General features: G+C 37.0%; 1 protein-coding gene across 11 annotated transcripts in view; it reads left to right on the forward strand.

Moving 5' to 3' along the window:
• KIF16B (kinesin family member 16B) overlaps window positions 1-27,971 on the forward strand; it is a 141,018-nt gene that overhangs the window by 67,942 nt on the left and 45,105 nt on the right. For 8 of the 11 annotated variants that reach the window (XR_008430087.1, XR_008430089.1, XR_008430088.1 and 5 more), the window contains exons 18-23: window positions 7,797-7,850; window positions 9,200-10,555; window positions 14,704-14,862; window positions 15,697-15,802; window positions 16,326-16,376; window positions 23,043-23,165. Coding sequence is in view for 4 of the 11 variants with exons in the window: in XM_053938744.1 (XP_053794719.1) it covers window positions 7,797-7,850; window positions 9,200-10,555; window positions 14,704-14,862; window positions 15,697-15,802; window positions 16,326-16,376; window positions 23,043-23,165 (1,849 nt within the window). In the remaining 7 variants the exon portion in view is untranslated. Of the gene's footprint in view, window positions 1-7,796; window positions 7,851-9,199; window positions 10,556-14,703; window positions 14,863-15,696; window positions 15,803-16,325; window positions 16,377-17,390; window positions 17,668-19,635; window positions 19,704-22,995; window positions 23,166-23,240; window positions 23,360-27,971 lie in introns of those variants that run through there. The other 3 variants (XR_008430092.1, XR_008430093.1, XM_053938747.1) reach the window with 3 other exon arrangements.

Genomic DNA, 27,971 nt, shown 5'->3' on the forward strand with positions numbered 1-27,971 from the left:
TGAGCTAGTTACAGAGATCTCAAGATTGTGAACTGGTTGCTAATAAAGGACATTCTATTTTCAGATAGGGATGATAAAGAAGATAAAAAAAACCCCATAATATAAGTATACTTTTCTATTTCTTCAGCTTTTAAAACAAGGAATCTAAAAACTTTCAGTGACAGTTTCTAGTATTATGTTTTTTGTGAGTTGGGGTCCTGGCTGTTGTTACCTCTGGTTATTGTTGAGCTATCCTGGGCTTTTCCCTGACTGATAATGTTATTCTGCTATAATATTGTTACGAATACTTGTATTATACTGGATTGTACTGTCCTTAACTCTGCAGTCAGCATAGAGTAGGACAGATTGTTTCAGCATTGCCTCACTAGTCTCTCAGATTTACAGCAAAATGTAATGGCATGGACAAGGCCCAGTTGAAGGTGTGCTTAAAAATTATTTCCCAGCCGAAGCAGTCTTACTGTCTTCAGATAATGCCAAATTCATGCCTTACAGAAAGGAGTTTTCCTTTTATTAAAAAAGCCCACCAGAAACAGAGAGAATATGGAGAGTTACTTGATTGTCTGGTAGATGATGGAATAGATTGCAAGTTCTTCTGCTTATTTTTTTTTCTTATCAGTTTGCATCTTGCCTTGCTTTTCTGGAAATCAAACAGTATGGATAATATTATTAGATTGTTAATGTACACAGCAATTTTTCAAAACACTGCCATTTTTCCCATTTAACATTTCTTGTGAATTTTCCTTTCTTGGATATGATTGAGAGAGTACTCTTGCTCTTGAAATTGTGAATAACATTAGGTGAAATACTCATAATGTTCCTGAACACTTAATGCCTGTGTTTTATTAAACTAAAAACTGTAAGCAGAGGGTTAATTATTGATACTCTCCCACTAGTCTGCATTCAGTTTATATTTATGAACTGTCTTGGATGAATAGCTATTTTTTTTTCTGCTTAATTTGTGAGCACAAGAAAGGATTATGCTTAAGGCTCATAATACATAAGGAATGCCAGGTCACTTGTTTGTGAGCAGTAAAAACTATCTGAAGTTGTTTTGTACTCACTGTAATGTGCATATTTTTCTGAGTGAGGAAGCTTCTGAATCATAGAATCATGTGGGTTGGAAGGTGTTGCAGCAGAGGCAGACAGAGACACCTGTTTCTTTGTGTACTATGCCGAATCTTTACTGCACACAGCTCATATTTATATGGCTATCAGAAGGCACCATGTTTAATTTCAGTTGGTCAGCAATTCATTGCAATGCAGTTCATTGGTTGGTCATGGCTAGTGTACATGTCCATCAAAACTTTCTTCTCTAATGATGTTTACATACTTGTCGCCTGGGTAAAGAGCAATTTCTCACAGATAAGAGCCTTTCTCCTCACAGGTACAATCTGTTCCCAAAAGAATAGAGTGATATGTAAGTTGATTCTCACTGTTACAATTCCTTTCTCAAGGGAACTTGTCAGGCTAGCTGTTGGCTATACTTAGCCAAAGTAGCAAGGCCTGAACCATGATTTTGTAAGGCGTTTCTTTTGTAAGGTTTTACCTATATGTGACAGGAAAGGATCTTTAAAAGTCACCTAATTCCAACCTCCCCTGCCCATGAGCAGGGACATCTTTGCCTAGACCAGGTTGCTCAGAGCGCCATCCAGCCTGATCTTGAATGTTTCCAGGCACAGGGCATCTACCACCTCTCTGGGTAATTTTAACTTGCGCTACCTTCATTGTAAAAAACTTCTTTAAATCTATTCTGAATCTACCTTCTTTCAGTGTATAACCTTTACCCCTTGTCCTATTGCAGCAACTTGTCCTATTGCTGCAAAATCTGTCCCCATCCCCTTTCAAGTACTGAAAGAGTGAAGCAAGCTCTCCCTGGAGCCTTCTTTTCTCCAGGCTGAACAATGCCACTTCTCAGCCTGTCTGCATAGGAGAGGTGCTCAGCCCTCTGAGCATCTTTGTGGCCCTCAATTGGACTTGCTTCAACAGTTCCATGTCCTTGCTGTCCTGGGACCCCAGAGCTGGGCACAGCACTCCAGGTGGGGTCTCACCTGAGCAGAGCCTTGGGACAGAACCACCTCCCTGGATCACTACCCATACTGCTATGGATGCAGCCCAGGACACATTTCATATAATTGAGACCATACATAAGAATATACATGGTTCATGCCATGTGGCATTAGTGTTGTCCTAATAGATCAGTGATTTTAAAATACCAAACACCTGTGTGTCCCCTTCCCCCCCCCAAAAAAAAAAAAAATCCAAAAAACAAACCCATCAAAAAAACCCCAACCCTGCAAAAAACTCCAAACCTCAAATGTTACTGTTCTGTCTGCTTTTATACTGCTGCAAAGGCAGCCTCTGAAGGTTGCACTGCTGTCTACCTGAGCCCTACAAATCAGTAGAAGAAAGCACCTTCTGTAATTGATGCATCTTTATGGACAGCAGTTAGGCAACAGCAGCTTTTCAGCTTAGGCTGGGGTACCCTGACAATTTAAAATATGTTTATGTTGATGCTAATGCTGTTTTTTTGACATCTCCTCTTCAAACAGCACAGGAATTTTTCTGATTGTGTTTTGAATAAAGCAGACTCCAAACCCTCTACTTCCAGCTAAGAATACTGCCAAGCAAGTGGTGTGCTATAGTGGTTATTCTTCTTAGTGGTGACTATGTTCAGCCTGGATGAAACATTCAATAAATCATCTTTCTGATTATCAAAGGCAGGGTAATTGTACCCAAGGAATGGGGTGGAGCATCTTGCATTCTGGAAAAGTGCAGAATGAAAAAGAATATCCTACACTAAATCTAGTTTGTTGGGGATTGTTTATTTTTTTGTTTTATCAGGAGCAATGCTATGACCCTTTCCTACAACAGATTGGAGTATCATTTTCTCTCAACATGGTGTTATACTGCTGACCACCAGTGCGGGCCACGATTCAGTAGCTGGCCCTTTGGGTTTTTTTCTGTGCAGTTTTTGTGGCTGACTAGCATTCTGTCTGTTGTTAATTTAGCCTTTCCTTCCAATTTCAGTATTAATAACCTAAAGAGGTAGCTAAATTTGCAACTTTTGTAGGTTGCAATAAAGATTCTGGTAAGATCTAGCATCTTTAGCAATCAATGGCAGAAGAGCCTGTGGGGTATTACTTCAGTTGTGAAAGCAACATGGTGGATCTTTCTTTCTGGATACTTTCCATGTGAAAACCAGCATTGTCCTTAATAGTGTTTTCAGATGGATGGTCTTTTCTTGTGTATGCCTTTTTGTTTGGCTGTTGATTTCCTATATGTGGGAAACTCTTTTGCATAAAATTTTGGCTTAATGTGCAAAATTCTTTTTTCTACTTCTTCTCAGTCTTTGTCTTTAATCTAGTGTCATGGAACACTGCTTCAGATAATGAGCTTTGGATAAAATAGAATTTTGCATGTAGATTTATGTAGATTTCATTTGTGGACCTTTTCTTAGCTACATGATACTGTAACTGTAAAACTACTGATGAGAAACCTTGGTCTTGTCATGAGTTTATGTCATGATCTGGTTACTAAAGTTCTTAGAAGTGCCTCTGCCTGAATTAAGGTGCAAATGAGACCATATAACAGTGACAATAGTATGGGTTTTATTTGATAGTAAATATAAGATAGAGAGAAAGAGAAAGAAAGAAATAAAAAATAGGTGGGGGGGGGGGGGACAAAAAGGGCTTGACAGAGACAGAATAAGGAAAATATCACCACTCCATGAATCTCAACGATGGTCTGTTGATCCTCTCCAGCTGGTGGTCTTGCTGGTGAAGGTCCCCGAAAAAGCACAGAATCCAGTGGGTTGATATGCACTCAGGCTAGTTAGGAAAACTCAGGCACCTCCCTGTTGTGGGGAAGTTTGCCATTGTCTTTGTTGCATCATGTGCAGTCCTGTGGTGCAGGGCTTCAGGAATGACTCTGGGGGGAAGCACTTTGCGGGGTTTTTGATGGATTATCCCCCCCTAGCTGCCTGCCATGAGAATGTCCTGTGGATGTGGCCTGTGGGACTGGGGGTTCCACATCTGGGCCAGTTTGTGTAAGGGAGGATGGGTGTTCAGTGCCTCTAACCAGAGGTTACATCCGAAACCTCCTCCACCCACCCCCGCATAATTTCCGGGGGGGGGAGTCTGTGTAAACCTGGCTTCTGCTGGCAAACTCAGCCAGGGAAGAATATCTGCTGCGTTTGGCTTTTTTGTGGATGCATTCCTCTCCTTCAGCTTCGTTTGTTTTTCCCAGGCCTGAGATGATTGAAGAATGGGTTTTCCCTTTATCTAATCTTAGTGGTTTAACTTACAGTCCAAAGTCCCAGTCAGGTATCTTCAGGGAGGCTTCTTTGGTTGTAGCTTCTTTATGCAGTTTTTGTTATAACAAGCAACATTTTTAATCAATGTTTGAGGCATGAACTACTTCAGCCTCTGACAGTCTAGTATGGGGGGTTTGGTTTGTTATTTTTTTTAACTAATCTCATTAATTGGCATGCTGAACGGCATTGTAACATCTGTAGTCCTGCCAGTACTCAGTCTTTACAAACAGATGTAGTATCAGATTGCACTTTTGTGCTGTGCAAATAAAGCTACTGTAGTACTGTGCGGATAGAACTGACTTCATTTCCCTGCAGCTTATCTACACTGCTGTTATCACTAGATATGACACACTTTCCAGGAAAATGGTGTCTATTTAATTCAACACTGATCAGATTAAGTTCCTTTGTGGCAGATCTACAAAAGAAGAAAAAGTAGATTCTAGTCTTTAATATCTGTGTGTTTCTTTTTAATTTCAAGCTAATATGATTTTTCTATTCACAGCAGTGCTCACATGAATAAAGGAAATAGAGGTTATGTGAAAAAGATTTTTATTAGGATAGACTAAACACAAAAACATCAGTCTTGCATGCGTGCTTCATAAAACTGACAGTGATTTGTTATAACCTCTGTGGTTTTAATGTTTTTCTTTTGTGATGCTGAGGTTTTTTGGTAGCAGCTTTTTAAAGAAGCAAGGTTCCTTCAGTCAGTTACCTGTCCTGCCTCTCCAAATTCTCTTCTGTCCTGAAATAACTTTGAGCCCACAATGAGTTTGAAGCAAATATTCCAGAGGTTTCAAATATATTTAGTTCCTAAATATATTAAGAATATAGGCAGCCAGCTAAGGAAGACTAAGGAAACATTCTTAGCCCTGCAGAAGAAAGGCTGCACTTAGAGAATGGAGACACTGTGAATAACCTCATTGTTGGAGAGCCTTCATTGGAGCTCAGACCACCTTAGGCGTCTCCAGGTAGCAGACATTCTTGTCTTCACAGAAGTATTTAGTGGTCTGCAATGCATTTTTAAAACACCTCAGTGTTGTGTTTGGAGGTTGTTGACTGGAGTGGTAATGATCTGTATTTTACTTTGGAGAAGAACCATTTTCACTGAAGAAAGAACCAGATTTGCACAATTCACTCCTTTTTCCTGAACAACTTTTTGGGCACCTCCAGCTTCATTTCAGTCTAAGGTAAAACTGATTGTCATAACACCACTGTTAAGGGTTTTAGGGACAATTCTTCGAAGAGAAGATCAGAGAATTTTTAATCACCGATCTGTTTTTATACCAGACTGATTGCTGTGATGGTTCATTTCTCTGTATTAGATCTCAGTCAAAAGCTAGTTACCATTTTTACGCTTATAAAAAATATATCTGCCAACATGTGTTTTATAGGACAGTCAAAACACCAAAAGGTTTTGCTCTGGGTTTTGCATGTTATGTTAGCTGATCTAACATTTTCCTTCATTGTGGCTTAACAAAGCATGGGAAGACAGTCAAATTGCTCTTTGCCACCTGTCTAAGGAAAGATGGTCTACATCAAATAGTGCCCAAAGGAAACCTGCGTTTCCACAAGCCAGAGCTATATTCCCCAGGGTCTATATTATTTTGGACTGAAATAATTATGACATTTTATCAGCCAAGCCCTAGGGAAGAAGTGATAGCTAAAAGCTCTGAATTTCAGATAGCAGATCACAGCCAAAGGGAGAAATTTTGTGGTATAGCTTTAATTAAAAAAAAGGGGAAATAAAACCCAAAGCACATCTTAACCCCTGGATTAAGTTTTTGCTTCCTGAAAGCCCCCAAGATTGCTGCTTGTTCCCTTTCAGCACTCTCTGGATTTTGCATCCACTTTGTGGATTTCTGCAGCATTGCTGCTGCACCAATTGTGATCAAATTAAAAATACTAAATTATTGTCATCTATCCTTGTGCTGTAAAGTGCCCACCTTAGTTTAATGCAAATGTGATGGGACTCTTGGTGAGACAGTTACATGAAAGCTGGAATGCCTGGATCTGGGTATAAAAATCTACATTGGCTAATCACTTAGGGATTGTAGAAGACAGTTTTTGAAATGAATTAGTGAGAAATATGGGAAAATGAAATACGGAATTTGTAAAAGTAGTAATTCTCCCTTATTGCAGCCATTAGAAAGATGCTTCTTGAACATGCAGGAATCACGTTTTTTTACAATAGCTTTGTAAATTTACATTATTAGTGTAATATTTGCATATTTCCAAGGGCAATTTCTTTTTGTTGTATGCATTTATATGACTTGAAAAAGAAATACTAAAGATTCCTTATTTTTAGAAACCTATGTATATAATTGTGGTGACGATGTCTTAAGCTGCAGTTTTTGATAAACTTGAAGTTAACTTGTGCAGTCTTGCATTTTTTTTCAATATTTATGGACTGTTTCACTAACCTGCATATCCTTATGCTGTAACAAGCCTGAAATAACTGAATGTGTGTGTATTTGGTTGAGTAATTTAATCCATATATAGGTTCTTTCTGCTTTTTTAGTATTTGTTATTAAAAATTTTCATAAATAAAAGATAAATATTTCATACGAAATGAAGAAAAATACTTGTGTACACCTGTAATGAAAGCTGATATAAAACAATTACATAAACTACTCTCCCATGCTTATTCAGAACCTTGTCAAACTAAATGCATTAAAATCTCAACATCTTTTAAATGAATGGGTTTGAATTGTGTTCTGTGCTTGAATATGCTGTTTGGGGCTGTTTTTCAACCCCCACTGATTACATCCTAGGAATGTTTGGGATTTTCTTCTTTTTCTTAGAAGGAAATGGCAGAACTATTAGCACACACTGCTGTAATTTTGCAGCCCTTTCCCTTCTCAGAAATGGATAAGTTAATAAACCATAGGATGAAGAGAATTACTTTAGCTGTCATTGGCATTTGAAAAATGTTTAGAAAGAATAATTATTTGAATTCTTCTTCTGAGATGTAATATGATAAATGTTCTATGAATCTAACCAATTTAACCTCCAATAAAACAAAGTGCTGTTGATTTTAAAGTATTCTGTACTGCTAATATGTTTTTTCTATCCATTCCTTTTTCAACTGATCACTCTGTTTCCCCCTGCCTCCCATGGCAGTCTTTTCCCTGTAAAAGGACCTATCTGTCTAAGGTAGAGAAATTACATTTCTGTGTATTGATTGCCATGTCTGCATGTAGTTAACTCACAGAGGCTATGCTAATCATTATATGTCTTGCTTCACTTTACTTTTTGAATACTTTTTCCCCAGAAATTATTTTTTTTTCTATTTATACTCATGTCAGCATGATACCTAATTTGTAACCTTAATGAGGGAACTATTTTCTGTTCTTGTAAGAAGTAGTCTTACAAAACTTCATTTGTATCATTATCATCTAAACAGACAGAAAATTGCATCATGTCTTCCTATTTTTGTGATACTCAGAAACAACCTTTTTGCTATATTCTTTATTTTTTTAATTAGGCTAGAATTCGAGAGACAGCAACGAGAGGAGCTTGAAAAATTAGAAAGTAAAAGGTAACATGTTCTCTGTGGTATTCATGTGTGTATGTTTGTCTATATATACAAGTTATAAATTCTTTTGCATCATGAATTTGGAATCACAGTGTTATTCAGCAAGCAGACAATCCTGAATAGCTGAATTGGAGCTGATATTTAACAAAGAAACTCTGGATAGATTGTACAGATACAATATATTAATTACCCTTGCTCTTTATTTTCATGGTTTTACTTTAAAAGATGGCAAATTACTTTCTTAATTCATATCTCTTTTTTTATGGTTTATTTGTCTTTGGATTGAAGTGTGATAGGAGAGACTCATGTGTTATATTCTGTTTTTCTCATATCTAATTGTGGTGTGGAACAGGCATACCAATCATGCTTTTCAGAACATTATGTGCAAGTTGGTTTGAAATTCAAAAGAAAGCATTGATATTAGCTGGCAAACTGAGTTTATTGTTTTGGCTCATCATAGCTGCTAAGACTATGGAAGTGATAGCTGTGCCTTGTTACAGATCTCAGCACTGATTAGATTCAAAAGCTGAAAACCTTTCTGCCTTCTCAGCTTTAGATGGTGTGCTCCATTTTGATAGAGCTCTTTATGCAGTTGGACTAAGTGAAGTAAACTCAGAAAAATCCTGAAGCTCTGAAGCACTGAAAGATACTATTCAGCAACTAATGCTACACGGGATCATTGATACTTACTGGGTTTTTTTTATGTTGGTGGAATTTGAATTCAGATTTTGCAGAAATTGATTTGCTTTAATTCTTTACTTTAATTCTTCTGACTTCTGGCAAAATAGCCAGTTGACTTGCAGGTTGTCTTTAGTTGTATAGAGATAATGGTAACCCTTAAGTAAGAGAGATTACACAGAACATAATAATTTGTCAAATCTTACAATCCTGTTTATCAGTAATTCAGTTTGAAATACATAAGTGAAAACATTGCTTTAATTCATCTGTTGGCTTAAATTTGGTGAGGCAAATTGCTAATCAAGTCCTTCTATACAAGTTTTTGTGCATGAGAATACATGTATGTAAAAAAAATACGTATTTACTCTGCACTGTGTGCATGGATATGTTCTATTAATATTTTTATTTGATTTGACAGAACTAATACAGTCTAATTTTTTAATAACACAAGTGCTATATAACATGTCTTCATATAACTTTATATATCCACAGCTTTTTATACTGACACAGACTATATGAATCTCGTTTTGATTTGTCTCATGCATTGAGTTATTTCCAAGCAATGAAGGATCTTAACCTGTAGCAAAACAAAACTATTAAAAAAATAAATGGTTATATATAGTCAAAAATCTTAGTCCAAACCTTTTTAACTTCATGTAAATGTTTTACTGTAGGAAACAAATAGAAGAGATGGAAGAAAAACAAAAATCTGACAAAGCAGAACTTGTAAGAATGCAGCAAGAAGTAGAGTCACAGCGCAAAGAGACAGAAATAGTTCAGCTGCAAATACGAAAACAGGAGGAGAGTCTGAAACGAAGAAGTGTTCACATTGAAAGCAGGTTAAAGGATTTGCTGGCTGAAAGAGAAAAATTTGAAGAGGAGAGATTGCGGGAACAACAGGAGATAGAGCTTCAAAAGAAAAAGCAGCAGGAAGAAATTTTTGCCCGGGTCAAAGAGGAGTTGCAGCGACTACAAGAACTTAATCATAATGAAAAAGTAGAGAAAATGCAGATTTTTCGTGAACTAGAAAAACTGAAAAAGGAAAAAGATGAGCAGTACCTTAAGCTGGAATCAGAAAAAAAGAGACTTGAAGAACAGGAAAGAGAACAGGTGATGCTGGTGGCTCACCTAGAGGAACAGCTTCGAGAGAAGCAGGTCATAATAGAGCTCCTGAAGAGAGGGGATGTCCAAAGACTAGAAGAAGAGAGAAGAAATCTTGAAGAGATCAGAGAATCTTTTTTGAAAGTCAAGGAAGCCCGATCTGAAGGTGATGAAAGCCATGAAGAATTTGAAAAAGCACTGCATGATTTTGTAGAGTTTAAAAGAAAACAGCTGGAACAGCTGACTGTTTTGGAAAAAGATTTAATTCAACAAATGGATCACCTAGAAAAGGAAATAGCAGATGAAAAAAGAGCTCTGGAGAACTTAAAATTTGCACATGAAGAACATATAAATCTCAAGAGAGATGATGAAAACTTTATGGATGCCATACTCAAGGCTGAAGAAGTTGACAAGATAAAGCCAGTGGAATACAGGCTCCAGTCTAAAATACGCCAGCTTGAGTACCTGAAGAGTAATCATTTGCCAGCTCTGCTGGAGGAAAAACAAAGAGCTTCTGAAGTACTTGACAGGGGCTTGCTAGGGTTAGATAATACTCTCTATCAAATAGAGAAAGAAATAGAAGAAAAAGAAGAGCAGCTTGCCCAGTATAGGGCTAGCACAAATCAGTTGCAGCAACTACAAGAAACCTTTGAATTCGCAGCCAATGTAGCCCGGCAGGAAGGAAAGGTTCGGAAAAAGGAAAAAGAAATCCTTGAATCAAGGGAAAAGCAGCAGAGAAAGGCACTGGAGCAAGCTGTTGCTAAGTTAGAAAGGAGGCATTCTGCTTTGCAGCGTCGTTCCACCATAGACTTTGAAATTGAAGAGCAGAAACAGAAGTTGGCCACCTTGAACAACAGCTGTGGTGAACAGGCAGGGCTGCAGGCTAGTCTGGAAGCTGAACAGAAAGCTCTTGAGCAAGACCGAGAACGGTGAGTGCTGCAGTACCTTCCATTTATCAGAACCTGTCCACAAAAGGGGAATAATCTTACACCTTGGATGTTGAGAGCACAATTTGTTCAGTGTCCCAGTACTTGAGTTTCTTCATGGGTTTCAAGTAGTTTACCCAAAACTGTAACTCTACTGCTTTTTAAAGAATTTTTGCTCACTGATGAAGTTCTGGTATGTTTGGATACTTATCCCATCCTCAGCAGGATATTATTTGCATTAGCCATCATAGTACTTAAATTGTTTTACTTACGTAGAAAGCTCAGACATCCTTATGTTCTTCCCTTACAGCAAATGCACTAACAACTTTTTTATTTAAAATTATTTCTGTATAACGTTTTATTTTCTTTATTAGTAACAAGTTAGATGTTTATTCAAGATTTGGAGACTGTTACCAAGTGTCCCTCTCAACTGGTGATATACTGAACCCTTCTGGCATTAAAAGTAAATGGGGGTAAATGTTTAATTTTTTAGTAGCCCTGGTTTCAAGGCTAAATAAAAATAAGCTATATCCGTGTAAAATTTGATGTTGCTTTTTAAGCTTATTGGAAAATACACAGAGGCTTTAATACTGCCCAGTGTGGTGACAATCCCTTTTAGGTACAGAAGCAATGTCATCAGTTATACTCAAGATATGTTGCATAACATTTAGCCTAAATATGGGAGGCTCAGAGAAAAGTCAGTCAGGTAGGGAAGGATCTTTCTCTGTGGAAGAAGAGGAAGAAATATTTTGGGTTTTTTTTGACCTGAGTAGAAATTCACTAAGATTAATGTGTTCAATCCCTGCAGTATGGAAAAAGTGCAGAATTGCCATTTTTAAATGTGCTACCTGATTTGCTTATACTGGAGCTTTAAAACCTGTGACTGTCAGGGAAGAAATGAGGTATTTTTTTTCTGTGGTAGCATTTGTCATCTGTTTTTCAAATATTTCACTAATATATCTGAATATTTTTTCATAAGCCCTTCAAACATATGTGGAAAAACCACCTAAAAGAAGAAACTTGCCTTTTGAAGGCAGATTGAAGAGCTCTTCTGTATTCCATTCCTTTTAAACCATTATTAGAAGAGTTGCTTTATATAGACTGTGTAGAGGTCATTTTTTCAACATTTGTAGCTACATTGTTTGGGTTTGAGTTATGCATTTTCAATACTGATTCATCATTTTGTATATATTGCCATTATTTTCCACAATTGTGAACATAAAGTCTCATTTTCTACACCAAGCATCTCACTTGACTAAAGTGAGCTATAAACAACTGGAGGTTCCACAAAAATAGAGTTGTGTGATAAGTGAAAAAATATGTTGTCAGCCAGAAAACTGAGGTTTGGAGAAGATACCAAGGAAGTAAAAAGATTTTTTTTCCTCTTTTTTTTTCCTTGTTTTTTTTTTTCTTGTTTACTTCAAAATCTAAGTAAAACTTTGAAGTCTTTCAGTGAATAGCCCATGGGCCTGAATAATTCAATTCAGTATGTTTTTGTGAATGTTGAGGCAAGAAAAAGATCTAAAGATACATGAGAATATGTTAAACATTTCAGGCTACTTACTGCTCTTGTGTTTGAGTTTACATTTCACAGTATATGATGCCATAGTAAGCATATGGATTATATATGTTTCTTATTGTTTATCTAGATCCCATTATGTAATGATGTGCTCTTGTTCAAATCAGTTTACTATCTGAAAATGTTTAATTGAAATGATCATTTTCAGTGCTATACAAGTTCATCATAATGTTTTTTTTCATCACAATGTTTTTATTTGTTTGAATCATATGGAAGCTCAAAATTCTTTAACCTACAGGTGTCTTGGTTTGAGATAATTTAAAGGAGAATGCTCTGGAATGAGTTATCTCCTTTAAGAGTTCCAACAATCCCTTTCCACCAATAAGAAATTAATACTAATAGCAGAAAGTGAAAAAGCATTAGTTTATGAAGAAAAAGAATGCCAATAGGCAGGGGGGAAAAAAGAAAATAACTGCTAGATATCGAACTGCTAGACCTCACCATGCCACTCAATCAAAAGACAGACCCGAAATACCCGAAATACGCGTTCCGATCGGGGCCTGTTGGGACGGCTTCGGGCTTTGCAAGGCGCGGTGACGAGGTGGTGTCAGATCCGCCTGGGGAGGGCAGGAGCCTCACGGAGCAGCTCCAGCAGCAGGTGAAGAGCTTCCCCACGGCAAGGCACAGCAGAGCAGGCATGGCAGCTGGACTGAAGCCACTAAATGTGTCCTCTCCAAGGCTTGGCGTTGGTTAGCAGCGGCTTGGGCTGGAGCGGGCAGCTCCGCTTCACTTTTGCCGGTGGGATGGCCCCTGGTTTTCGGACAAGCGGCTGCAGAATTTGTTCTCAAGATGGCTCAAGCATTGCTACTGCAGTTTCTCTGATCCAAGAAAAGAAACAAACCAAAAAGAAAAGAAAAGGCTTTGCCTAAGCAGAGACCAAGCAGTCAGCAATGCAAATACCATGCTGTGAAAAGGTGGGGAACCTTTTAGGTGGGGAACTTTTTAAAATGCCTGCACGCCAGGTCTGCAGCTTCAGGATCCTAAAGACACAGTAACAGTTTCTGGCCACAGATAATTATGGTATTTGATATCATTGTGGATCACCCCAAGACAACAGGGATTACTCCCAAAATGATAATTTTGAGATTAACTTTAATTGGGATATATACACACATTTTGGCTTTACTGACAGAGGTTTGGGGCACTAGAATGAACATAAAGCCATAAAGAATGAACATAAACTTTAGAGCCATCTTTAAGGCAAGTGACAGGGCACAGTTCCATGTACTCACTGGTGGATGCATCACAAGGCTGAGTTTGCAGCTAAATAAGTAATATCTTGTCATTGTAGGATGTTTACAAATCAAGAGCTGAGCTTTGCTCCTTTAATGTAAATCTGATTTTTGTAGTTAAATTGATTTTCCATGGATGCAAACACTTTCCTATATACATCAGCCATCTTTCATCCACTTACCCTCAGGACACAAGATTGTTTTGCTGCTAATCAAAAGAAATAGATGGCTTCTGGCAGTGCTGCAAAAAGCACTCTAAAAGTGAAGTGAACAATTCAACCTAAGCCTCAGCAGCATTCATCATCTCTCTAATTTTCTCACTTAACCCCCAGGATAGAATATAGAACTGCATTTCAGTTTAGATATTTACAATTGTACCAGAAGTGGTAGAATCCCAGGTTTGCATAGTTTCTCCTGTTTTAAGCAAGAGCTTATTTACTTTTATTATTTGATTTCTAAGTAACCTCTAGAAAATGAATTACTTTTGGAGACAAAAATTGTAATGAAAATGGGGAAGATTATTACTGTGTTACTAATCTAATCTCAGCTACTTTACAAGTGAAAAGGGTGTTCTAAAGATTACTTTGTTGTAATATGATGAATATTGCAATAAGTGCTTCTTATTTCATACAAAATGCCTTAGGCATTTTTAGTCAGAAACACAGTACCTAATTTTGCATGTTGTACTCTGTGCATAAATCTGGGTGGAACTGAATTTATTTGTTAAAGAAAGCAAGGAGGTTTCAAGAGATGATTTCTTTGCTGTATATATACAATAAGTACTATATGTCTGTTTTCTAAGTGAATTTTCAAAAACATACATACAGATGGAACAACTGGAAAATGTACATGTTTAGTACACAATTTAAAGATTTTCTTATAGAGAAGTTTTGCCACATCAATGTTTTAGTTTTCTTTGGGGGCTTTTTTTGTATTAGTGCTGTATTTTGAGTTTTTCATTTTTTACCCCTTCATTTCTTCATTTACTTTCACACTGGAAGATAATATCTAAGGTCATTGATAGAGTTCTGTAAAAATTAGAATTTATTAATGTGATTCTAATAGATAGGTTAGTTCTTAGGAGTTAATATTTGATGTGCAGATTTGCTATGGAAGTTATCAAAGTTGTTTTATTTGACTTAATACTACTCTTGGAATGTGGTTTTGAGCTGTCTGGTCTAAATGTGCTTAAAGAACAATAATGATTTTTAAACCTTCATAAATATTAGTATCTGCAATCTTATGTACATGTATACCAGTGGTAGGCACATTGCTTCCTATCAGACCTATTCAAATCAACTCTAAACCAAAGCAAATTACATGTTACAATATCTTTATAGCCTGGACCATGAAATTCAGCAGCTGAAGCAAAAAATATATGAGGGTGATGGAGCTCAGAAAGGAAACCATGGAATATTAGATGAGAGACTCTCCCACAGCACTTCCCCTGCCAGCCCAACAAAGGCACAGACACCTGCTGCCCCACTGGTTGATGATAGGTAGGTAATCTGCATTCCTGAAATGGAATGCAAACAATAGCTTTAGAAAAGAAATATTTTGAAAGACCATTCTGCCAGGGTTGAATTTGATTTAAATACTGTGATTGTACTGGAAGACTGGTCTGGAAATAAAATTGATGTTCTGCTGTAAGTAGCCAATAGCCTCAGTTGTTGCTCCTGTACAGTTTGTTTTAGAATACAGGGTTGGGAAACTGTAGGTTGAAAGGTATTTAAATTGGTTTTGAGTTTACAGTTACTTGTCTATATGGTTTTGCTTCATATATGCTTATGGCAACAAAGTAAATTTAATTGTCTTAAACTTTGTTTTAATAGGATAGCTGCCTGGCATCACTAAAATCTTTATTCTCCCTTGTTACACTTACACATGGCAGTTGTTAGTATGACTTCTTGGAACATTCCTTCTGTTTGAAGACCAAACCTTTGCTAGTCCAAGTTGCTGATATCACAGCAGCAGTGAAGGCAAACTGTTAAGTTACTAAAGATGCAACCCCAGCCTTCTTTCTTCTTCATCACTTGTACCCTCACTGCCTCTTGTGTGTAGAGCTGCAGTCATAGCAGTGGTTGACCCTGTGGTCCAGTAATTTGTTTAATTAATAAAAATTTTTTAACCTTTACCTGTTAGATGAACACTTGTTCAAAAGTCAGTGTTCCTTCTTTAAGGTGGGATAAAACGGGTCTAACATTAAGCCTGCCAGTTAAGAGCTGTGCAGTACTTAGGGTTAAAAGCATTTCAAAGAGCCTTTTAGTCTGTCTTGATTTTTATGTGAAAATACTGTTTTTCCATACACACACACACTTTTCTGTATCTTAAAGGATAAATGCCTTTATTGAACAAGAAGTGCAGAGAAGGCTCCAGAATATTCACCATAAAGCTGAGGATAATGATGTTAGTGTGTCCCGGTCTACAGAAAGTTTCAAGGTGAGCAGAAGTGGGTGGGAGATCCTGACCTTCAATGGATCATTTCTATCCACTGATTCAGTTTTGTCATTCAGTAATTTCTATGTTTTCCTGTGTTTACTTACTCTTAATTTACCAAAAGTTTTTAAAAAATGTAAAGAGTAAATGAGGTATGATATAAGTTTTTAAATTTTAATAATATATTTATTTCCAGTGGTGTTTTTATGTTGTATTCTGGGGTTTTTTTTAGCAGGAAAGAGTGTGTAAATGACAGTAAGAAGTTTGCAAATCAAATCGTCATTTTATGTCAGAAAAGATTTAACTGATGAAAATTAAGGTTCATACTTACAAACAAATGCCTATTCAAAAACTGGTAACCTAATTGATCCAAAGAGTGGGTTGATTGACTTCTAAGCCAGTTGTTTAATAAATATTGATTGTTATTTTTGTCTATTATAATGTCTCTTCCTCTAATACTTTTAAATTAACTTATACAAGAAAAGCACTTTTTAATAACCTCCTGTACCTTTTTTTTTGTGCTTAGGATAATGAGAGGCACAATAACAGCACTGTTCAGCGCAAGTTGAAGTATGAGGTAAGTCATAATTTGTCAGAATGACATGGTTGTCTTAAATTATGGCATGCCCTGTAATTAAATTTCATAATGTTTAGCTGCACAATTAGAATTTTGAATTCACAGCAAGATTAATGGCTAACAGAGATGGCAGTGCATCTTACCAGCTGGAATCAAAGTGATTTTGTTTCAGATTATACCTAGCTTTTCCTTGTTTGAAAGGTGTGGTATTAGGGTGGATCTTTCTTCATTGTTTTGCCATGATTCTGAATTTGGAACAGTATTCCTTTCATTATTTTTAGAGGAGAAAAGTGTTTAATGAGCATTTAATTAAATTAAATTTAAATTAAATTCATTTAATTCAATGATTGTCTGAATTCAGAATACACGTAACATTTTTGATTCACAATGAACTGCTGTAGGAGTGTCTGTACGGCAGCAAGAAGAACCAGGCAGGCTGTGTGTGTCCTGAAGGATTCCTACATGTATTTATGTATTTTTAAACTGAGGCTTAGACCCCTCCTACCATATTTAGTAGTCTAACTGCTGCTTGTAACACAGTTATTGTCTTGGTGAGTAAATCCTAGGAACCTTCATGGATGTAAACTGTAACAATGGGAGGGCTGCAACACCTCAAATTTGTACTTCTTTTGACTTTATATGGTTGGTTTTCAGCTGTGTTGGACTTTTTGCACTCTGTTGGCTAGTATGGGATTACATTTTTTGTGCATGTGTGGGGAAAAAAAGTGAGGGCTTATGAGTTTCTGCATTGCCTGTTGACTTTCCTGGGTGTTTTGAGTAAAGCATATATAAACCAAGTGAAATGGATACTGTACAAAGAAAAAGCAGGGGTGGGTTGAAAAGATCAACTGTTCCTTAATCAGATCTCAATCACTGCTCTTGGGTTTTTTGAGAGAGATTGTACCAATTTTAAATTATTGTATAAATCTAATAAAAATCAATCCTCAGTTAAATGTTTTGGTCAGAAGATTTTACAAAGACATTTTTATTTTCTTCTTTTGGAATTTTTAACAGAAAAGTCAACAGTGACAGCCACACTGTGGCTTTCCATTTCTGTCTAAAGATGGCAATTGTGCCTCCAGATGGAGTTGTGTGGAGAAAATGCAGGAGTAAGAGACCATAAGAGACAGAAGGCATATACAGAGATGCTGGATTTATTCTCCAGTTCTGGAAGACATTCTTCCCCTTGTACATCAAAGAAGGCATTTCAGAATGAAGGCATAACTTAACTCAGAGCAGGAGAGCTTTGCATGTCATTGTGGCATTAGAAGTAGTTTAATTCACTCTAAAGGTACCAATACTTTAAAGAGTAAGAATGTTCTGTATCAGAATGTTTAATCTACTTCTTTACATAGTTATGACTTAAATAATGTGGCTTATTCACTCCACAAGGTTGAAAATTTCAATCATTTTGATGATTAAAATAATTACTTCTCCAGATTGTGACAGCTCAAGAACTGAATCTGATTGTTCCCACTTGAAACAGATGTCTTCTGCAGGATCCTTAATGGGTGCTAATGAGCAAACTGGCTTTAGCATATTGTGCCTTCTCTTTTCTCGGTCTAATGTACATTCTGGAACAAAAACTTATAAAGATAACAGCCCATTAAAGACAGTGCAGCCAATAGTTGAAGACCAATCTAGTAATTCTCAGCTTCCAACACACAATGCCTCTGATTTGGTTTCTTCTAAGTCAATAGCTTCTTTTTTTGATGCAAGACCAGAACACACTTCCATTTTGGGATATTTTTTCAGTCAGCTTTCCTACTTTTACAAAGATACTAGTAGTCAGCTGGTCAGCAGCAATTAAGGAGTTAGGAAGTTTGTGTGATGCAAGTAAGAGATGTGCCCAAGCAATATCATTAATAAAAAATCTGCCATTTATAAGAAACTCGCAAGTAAATGTGTTCCTCAAGTCGGGCATGAATCAAGACATATCTCACACTAGTGATGGTGCTAAAGCCTCATACTGAAAATGTCTTTCAGCCTGAATCCTCTGTGCAAGAGGCTCTCACAATGTGCATAAGCATGGAGATCTCTGATGCCTTTGTGAGAAAATCCCCTGAAGAATTCACATGCAATTGGAAAAAAAAAAAGAGCTAGAAAACGGTTTAGTGTTAAGACAGAACTTTGTGCATTTTCCTGATGTATTTTTGAAACTTCAGGCCTATTCTCTGGAAAAGGTACTGGAATTTTTCATCTGTGCTTCAGATTTCTGTTAGGGTTTAGGAGTTGAAAGGTGTCTGTTGGCAGTTGCAGAAAACTGGATCCGGGACCTGCTTGCTTGCTTTTGTGTGGTTCCATTCTGTATGTTGTTGTTTTGTCAACTGAACAAGGCACCTGCCAGAGTTCCTTGCCAGTATTTCATGAGGTTCCTATCAGCACTATAAAGGAGATTCAAGTTGGCTTTGCTGGATGGAATATTCGACTTCTGTGTTCTGCTGAAATGGTTTACTCACAATATTTACCTATAACAAACACTTCACTCAAAGAATTTGCAGTGACATAATGAGAAGTTTGATTATTACAGTTTGATTGTTTGGGTGATGATGTTTATATAAATCACCAGCTCAAACGATTTGATGCAGATTTCACTGGACTGGACTTCAGATGTAAATGAATTAGTTTTTTCAAGTGGAGTACAATTGCCCTGTAAATTTCAAACTGAGTTAGCTGACCTGGTTTACTTACTCTATGAAAATATGGGAAGTATTAAACCTTCATTAGGTGACATTCATGTACTGCTGTCTATATCAGACTGTGCTAAGTGGACTGTGTATAGGAACCTTGTTCTTACAACTACTCATAGCGGTCTCTTAAAGGAAAATAGTATCTTTTTTTCTGCACCTAACATTTTGGATGCTTCATGCCAGCAATCACAATTTGACAGCCTTTGGTTGTACAGCTTGAATGATATCCATTGTGCAGTTTTGCCAGACAAAGAGAAGTGCACAAAAATTGAGCTTGTGTTTTCTAAAAGGAACAAGGTTGGACCTGATTCAGGAATTGTTTTTTCTAAGTACTGTGAAAAAGAAATAAATACTCATCTGACAGTCATCCCATCAATTCTTCAAAGCAGTTTGCATATCCCTTCAGAAATCTGGAAATTAACATTCAGTTCAAGTGAAGAAGCCATTTGGCTAATTATGCATTTGCCTAGGTATTGAAATCCAAATAAGTTTAGATATATTCAAAATAAAAGGCTAATAATTATTGATAAAATCCTTCCCCTCCCCCCCCTTTTTTTTTTAATCAATAGAGGAAAGGGACCTTTGAGCTCCAAGGGAATACCACAGACTGTGTAAACACATCTAAGCAATAGTAATTATTAATTGAGTGCTTGCATTTTGTGTATCTCTGATATGCTGTACATACAATTCCTTGGGAAAGTGAGGAAATTAAATGCTTCTATGTTAGATGGTAGGTGGATGAAAACTATAATTACAGCTCTGTCTTATGATTTCCATTTTGGCTGTGTTTTCTAGCTCCTTCCATATACTATCTATCTTCATTAATGTCTTCTCTATTCCTCCTCGATTGTTTTTTCTTTAATCTTTTTGATAATCTTTGTTTTTCATGCTCCTCATTTACTTCATACCTTTGATCTCAATATTTCAAAACATCTGCAGATTTTTTAAGTCTTACTTTCACTGTATGCTCTTAATACTACAGATATTTACAGCTTTTATATGTGCAATTATTGACAATTCTCTTCTTCTCCAGAGTTTTACATGTAAGGTTTATTGCACTTTCATATCAAAATTTGTCACAAGTCGAAAGGAGTTGTGCTTTAAATAGCATTTCAACCTTTGTTGATGCTGCTGTGGCAAGACAGATGTTTTGGGGTCTACCATCTGTGTGCACGTTTCTCATGCTCCAACGAGGTAGTTGACAACTGGGGACACTGCCTGACAGATGGAGTGAGTTTAACTCTAGAGTTCTGTCCGTGTAATGGTCTTGGCCTTACTTCATCATTCTCTGCTTGCTTACTGATGGGGTTGTTGATGCTGTGAGATTGCTTTTTTCAGTCTTTTTATTACTACATCCCAAGAAAAAATGGGGCTATTGGACATTAATGGAATATTTCCATTAGTCGAGGCTTTCCTCTAGCTTAGGATGAGGCGTATTTTACCAGTTAGCCCTGTCAGATGTTGGAATAATAAATAAGCTGTTATCTCCTATCTTTTGTTTCTTCCCTTGTAAGGGGAGCTGAATATCTTTTGAATCCTGTTGCTTGAATATGCCATCTGCCTTGTTTGAGGAAGATGGTTCTTGGCAGAAAAAACAGTGGTATCTAATCTGAAATTCTAAATTCTGTAAGCATATTGCCAAGCAGAGGTGAATTTCAGAGGTGAAATCTACTACACTACACTACAGTTAGATTTCAGTCTCTCTCCTAGTATAAGAACATTTCCCATTTGTTTTTACCATATGTTAGGACATGATAATGTAACTCACATGGGATTTAAAAAGAAATAGCTTGTATTGGGTAGGGAAGTTATGTCTGGAAGGATGAACACTTGTTTGGATAAAGAGTTATGGGGGTTTTTATTGTTACATTTTTACTTCCTTAAGGAAGTCCAGAAATGAGCAAAATCTGTCATGTTATTTTGAGGTACGGTGGGTTTTTTTTACTAAAGAATGTGTACACAAATGAGTAGACAGACTAATATCATCATGTCAGTCCTGCTCAAAAGTGGCTTCCTCATTGACATCACTATGGCATTTCTTCTGGGCATTGCCCAAAGTCAACATTGAGTGGCACTGTCTGAGAGAACTGTCTTGATCAAGGCTGTTAAAGGAAATGAGTTTCTGAAACCAATTTTTTTTCTGATTATACGCCAAAGTTAAATGTTTGTGCATTTTGTGTTTCCCAATAACGCTTTTTCTCTTCTGTACTTTTTAAAAAATTAACTCAATGAATACTCTGCACTTTCATGAAAAAAAAATTCATAGCAGTATATTTTATTCTAATATTTCTACTATTCTTACTATGTGAAGTAAAAATAAAGATCATTGTTTATGAATATCAAAGCATTATTTAATGCATTAGGGTGCATTTTCCTCAACACTTCGTGTTTGAGATTGTTTTCCTCTCTATTAGCTGTTTGTAATAGTTCTCTGAAAATGACTGTCAATAAATTACACGTTGACAGAGGTGGCTTTAAGAGTGGCTTTACGGTTTTACTGCTATTTTAGAACAGATGATGTTGTTTTCAGGGGAATTAACTTCTTTTCCCCCAGGGAAAGAGCAGCTTACATTTCAGTGCTCCAGAAACGAGTTTTAACTGAAAAGCTAGTAATGTGGGCAGTAATTACAGAAGAGCAAAATGGACAGGAGACAATATTTTTTGTGAGAAAAAGGTCGCTGAAGATATTTTTCCATTCAAACAAACTTTTTTTATGGTTTCTTAAAATAAAAATAAAAAGAAAAAGTTTGTGGTAAATATACTCTAGATTAATTCAGTGGAATAAAAATTCACTTTCTTTGTTTTATTAATGCTAAGGGAAATTAATTTGTCATTTATAATTGACTGGCAATGTAATAACAGCCTTCTCTTCTTGAGAGCCATGATGGTGTCAAAAGGCTCTCTGTAACAGGCAGAGGTGTTTATGAATGAGTTTCAAATTCTTCTCCAGCTCCTACACCGTCTCATGTGTCCTGGAAGTCACCAGGAGTTGCTATAAAGAAGATGAATGTTGAAAATACAGTTACAGCTCAAGTGATGGATAGCAGTGCTAAATACAAATATATAACACAGTCATAACTTTGAAGTGATAGTTTTTCAATCTTTTTGGTTGTTAACTTATGTTTCTCATGCTGCTGTTATTTTTTTAAGTGCCAGTTCATTAAGGTTTTCAGACCAAATATGTTCAATGGAGCAAGTAGAGGACTTCCTTAAAGGCAGTTTTTCTATTTTTTTTCACTCTGAATGCTTATGCTACTTTTGGGCATAGTGACTGCAGAGCATTAATCTTTTCAGTTGCAAAAATGTTTTCTTTTTGGCATAATTTCAGAGTTACATACTCCATCTGGTTGTCAGAGGAATGAGCCCTCAATGGAAATAAATTTTTAGATTGTTTTGTCCAGACTGTGTGAATTTATCATAGTTGAGTTTTCTGGGATTCCAATATGATAAAAAAAAAATAGTAGGAAACTATTCTGACTGTGGATTGCTTATTTAATTATAAAATAAATTTGAACTTTTAAAGTTTAAGAGCTTTCTGAATTGGTTAGACCCCTGCAGGTTTGCATGATATTGTAAACATTTGTTATAAAAGATAGAGATGTACAAAAGTTAAAGCTAACTGTGAAAACTTGATTAATACACTGATTTTTTTTTTTGAAAGGGAGGTAATAAAAAGTCTTCTGCTTTCCCTTGTTTTTGATATCTAAGCTGAAAATGCCTTTTCAAATAAAGGAATATTTTTTATACACTTCACCTTAATTTTTGTATGCATAAAAATATGCTAGGGCTTGCTTATAAGACAAGATCCACTTTGTTTTCAAATAATTCCTTCATTTTAGAGGTAACTTCTGCCTTTTCTTTGCCTGCTCCTCTGACCAAGAACACTTTCTCATTTTCAGTGAAGTTCTTTTCTTTTTTTCCTTATGTAGTGATTTTGGTTTTCCTTTCTTCTCCCTATTTGGTATGTACATGAAAGCGGATGGTCTGTCGTTCACTGGGAGCAAATCCAGATGACCTAAAGGACCCAATTAAAATTAGTATTCCACGGTATGTCCTGTGTGGGCAGGGAAAGGATGAACACTATGAGTTTGAAATAAAGGTAAGTGCTTATCATTTGCTTTTCTTTAATGTTTTTGTTCCACTAAGTGCAATTTTTGGTTCTCTTTCTCTGAAGTGGCCTCAATACTGTTAAATAAGAGACTTCAGAAGAATGCACAGTATAGGACACTATAAAGACAAGTATTTTCCAAGTGGGTTGATTGTACAGAAGAGGCTAATGGCCAGATTCTTGAGGTGAGCAGTTCCAGAGCCAATGTCAGTTCGATTTGAAGAGTTCCAGAGATGAGGATTAAATGCATATTGGTTATAGGAAAGCCCTTTATTGAGATGCAGCTATAGAAAAGGCTTAGACTTGAAATATTTACCTGAAAAAATGAAAGCATGAAAGCTTTATTTAAGTATTTTGCATATATGCAAGACAAAGGCTTGATCCCTTTCACACTCTCTTTATTGTTCTGATTCTTCCCACTCTGCATTTCCAAGGTGTTGCTTCTCCAAACTCTCAGTTGGTTTTCTGTGTAGAAATGCTGGGGGGGGCAGGGAAAAGCATATTAATTTTGTTTCCTCTGGTATGCAGCCAGTGTTTTTTCAAACCAATATCTAAAGTCTAATTGGAAATGTGTTCTCAATGTGTGTGGACATATGTGTAGCATAACTGATGTACATGGTATTGGAGCCAGAACTGACAGCCTCCTTTACTGAATGTCCTGCCAGATGCTTCATTAGCTGTTGTGAGGTGGAGGAGTGATCTTCCTCGTGGGGTAAAGGACTGTTTTTGAGCTGTGCTCTCTTTTGAAAAGACTTTTATTAAGATGGGCAGTCTTAGCTTTGTTTATGCTAATTAAATTTTCATTTTGAAACATACCATGCTGTTTATGGGTGGAATAGCTCCTTTTGCCTGTTGAACTTTGATTTTCTTGGGGCTGGTGAAAGCCTGGAGCCAGGGAGATGCTGAGAGATGAGTAAGTGCACATGAAACTTCCCCAGGACTCTTATACTCAATTTTCAGCACATGTGATTTAGTGAAGATGGCTAAAGTAAAAAGGTAGTTTCTGTTTTGAATATGTTGGTGGATTTCTTTTCCAGGTATTCTCCCTTCATTGGTAAAACCCCATGTAAGCCTCTACAAGATCTTAGCATGAAGGAGCAGTTGAAAGACTGTGTGCAGTTTGGCAGTTTTGGGGATGTTTCTTATAGTCATTCCATCACATGAATCAATCTAATGAAAAAGATAATGCTTTTTCCTTTCCCTCCAGGTCTCTATGTCACAGTGGATTACTTCTGCTGTAGTCAGAATTTAGCTTCATGCTCCAATCCACAGACCTTCCATAAATTTCTCTGTTTTAAATGTTTTCCATGCAGAGCTCCCAGCTCTACTTTGATCTGTATTAATCTCCAGAAGCTCCTACCGTTATTCCTGGTTTAGGGCAAATTTGGGAGAAAACCTCCAAAAGGGCCCCCCCAAGAAAGCAAACCCACATGGCCACTCCCCTGAAACAGTTCCACTTCTCAGAGAAGTGGCAAAAACCTGTTTGTTTATTTAACAGGCAATGCACTCCCCAGCAGAAAAAATGAACAATACCAGATGACAAAACTAATTTGCTGCTCTGAAGAGATGACAAATTCAGAAAATCTCTCCTGTGGCTGGTAGCTCTGTTAACAGTCCCTCCAGCACTGGGAAAAGCTGCTGCCCAGAGTAGGCCACAAAGTGCAAGCTCTTGCTGCTCCCTGGGTCCCGGTCTGGAGCAGGTTTGAATAGTTCCAAGGAAAGGGAAAGAAAACCAGTCCAGGGAAAACTTCTCTGCCTCAGCTAGCTAAACTAACTAAAAAGCAAAGAAGGGCCCTGTTCTGCCCCCTCTGTGCCCAGACAACACAGTGGAGTTCTGTGTTCCAGCAGAATGTGGAGGAGTGAGTGCAGGCTGATAACAAACTCTGGTGCTGCTTCTTCTCCCTGCCTTCGCTCTCAGAGCCTGTTGTGAAGGCACAGAATATAATATCCAGCATAAACAGAACACACAACTGGGGATACAAGCATCATGATATCACCCTAGGACATATAGAAAATTAGAACACCTGGAGTACTGGGTTTGTATATTTTTTTTGCCTTAAAAATCAAGAAAATATGGCAGAGGGGGGAGACTAAATGTACCTGTTCATTTAATCTCTTCCTCATAGGTCAGAATACCATGTCAGCTGTCCAAATAATTCCTGATTTCAACCTTACTTCACTTAGTTCAAGTTTATTTTCAGGTCATCTGAAACATATGTCAGTTGTGGGAAAGGACTAAGGTGTTGCTAACCCCATTCCTTTTCTAGGTCCTAAATAAGCTTTCTTCAGCAAGGTTCCTCTTGCTTTCAAGAAAATGGGTAGCTGATCTATCTATGTGTCATAGCACTTTGGAGCCTGACAAAGCACAAGTAATGATTGAGTTGAATTTTAAGACAGTCCCCAAAACTGTGAATCCTAGGTATCTCAGGTATTTTCTTCAACAGATGTTTCTAGTCATTGTGTTTGTAGTTAAATCCTGCATATTGTTATACAGAGGAACAAATATAATAAATTTCTGTATATAACAAATACAGAAATTTCTTCTTGTGACATGCAGTGGTAAAGATTATTTTGTTAAATGCCAGAAGACAGAGAATGAGTTCCACTTTCCTTGGCAGCTTCATGGTCAATTCATAGGTCTTTCAACCCTAACATATTATCCAACAATAATTTATTGCAGGGTCAGCATCTTGTTGATATAGACACGTATGGGAATAGGCCAGCAGGATGTTCTGTCCACTCAGGTTCTTTCATTGGAGACAGATCCTAATTAAAGATGTTGAGTGAGTCCTACAAGAACTGACTGGAGAGAATTCAAAACAGGAAGAAACTGATAATTTATTAGAGCTCAGACAGCACCTTCTTTTGCAGCAGGAATATGTCATGGAGCTGTTTGTGCTAGTCTGCTATTAAGTATTCTGTATGAATTGATTCATTTCCAAAAAAGCTTCCATTTGAGTGACAGTTTTATGTGTTGTCTTTAAAGACATGATGAAACACTAATACCTTAATCAGGTCTAACCATATTTCTGTTAGAGCTGAATTAGTATGCCAGAGAACTATTCATGTATTTCCCCCTTCCTTTCATGTTGTGTCAGGATGTTTAGACAAGGCTGTGCTAGAAACAGTGAGGGAAGAGCTTTTGCATCAATAAAACCATTGGCATCTGTTATGGATAGTGCCTATGGTTGCAGACAGTACCTATGGTTGGCAGAAGGAGCAGCAAGGCAGCAGGGAAGGTGGAACTCCAGCTCTCATAAAGACACGCAGGGTTTCCTGAGAGCAGGTGATGGCAACGAAGTCTGTAATCAAGCACAGCCCTGCAGGGATCCTCTAACAATACTGAAAGTTGTAGATAAGCCTTCTCATTCTCATTCATCTTTTTCTCATTGTTTTGAGTTTCCTCTGTTTATTTATCCTGTTTGATATTCTTTCAAAACTGGTTTTCTTGTGTTTCGAAGCCTTTTAGTGATGTCTGAGAAGTGCTCTATAAGAAAAGATCCAGGCAGATGCACCCTAGAACAGTGCTTTCCTTCAGATCCAGTTGCATTTCTGTTCAGCCAGATGCTGTGTTGAATCTGTTCAAAAAGTCCACATTTCTAGGCCAAATTTATTTCTGAGTTTGGTGAACTGTTGCAGAGTGGGAGTAAAGCAGAGGTAGTTCTCATTGATGCATAGTTCTTTTAGAAAATGATGCATGCCCCATAACTGCCTACATTAGTAAGAAGTCTAATATTCTGTCAACATTATCTGATTAATATCCTCAATAATAAAATAGAAAAAGGTTATAAGAAGTTTTTAGAAAACTTCTAGCTTTTCAGATGCTGTTTTCCTAGTGTGAGGAACAGTTTCAACAAGGTTAATATGAAGAAATATGAGTTCTCATGATGACTGTAGACAGTTTAACCAGCTTAGATAAAGAAATTAGGCATTTCCTGTTTTTTTCTCATTACTTTCAGAATGAGGTGGAATATTGCTTTTTTCTCCCCCAGTCATAGTGTTACTTGTGTTGCTATGGAGCAGAAAGAGGACAAGTTCTGTGATGTGCTTTACAGTGCAATTGATTGAAAATGTCTCCTGGGTTATTTTCTATCAGTCATCATGAGAAGAAAAGATAAGGAGACAGGACTGTGACATCTTCTTTCAGATTTATAGGTTTTACATAGGAAATGGTGAAATGAGAGAATGACAGAAACAAAACAACCCACAATTCTGAGGCAAGTGTGGGATCACAGCAGTGCCTAGATAAGAATATTCCAAAATCTATCTTGCAGATGTACTTAACCATATTGTTTTTGTTCTTAAGAAAATACTTGTAACTGTATTAGCAAACTATGTAAAAAATCAAAGGGCTTTTCAGAATTGCTTTACTTGTTCAAAACACCTGCATATGTCCCTCTCCCATTCCTACAGAGCGTATAGTCTTTCATACAGTTTTTTTTAATGGGAGAAAATGATCCCAGCCTAGACTTGTTGGATCAGTTTTAGGAGTAAAAGGCCATATTCTAGAAATGCTGTTGTTATGCCAGGTGCATTGTAATTCTCTTTATACAGGTGGAATTTGATTCTCTCTGTCCTAATAGCATTATTGCTGAGCTTTGGGGGCTAGTTAAGACTTTGTTTAGTATTAAAATTAGTTTTTCAAATGTGCCAGCTCTAGCAACAGTAAAATTTTGTAATTACCTTCAAGTCTCATTACAAAGATTTGGAAAGTAAACAAAGAAGATGACAAGGACCAAATCAGGTCAAACCAAGCCACCAAAAAACAGTTCTCAAGCGGCAAAGATGCATGGCTTT

The sequence above is a fragment of the Vidua chalybeata genome, chromosome 3 (assembly GCF_026979565.1).
Source record: "Vidua chalybeata isolate OUT-0048 chromosome 3, bVidCha1 merged haplotype, whole genome shotgun sequence".
Classification (NCBI taxonomy): domain Eukaryota; kingdom Metazoa; phylum Chordata; class Aves; order Passeriformes; family Viduidae; genus Vidua; species Vidua chalybeata.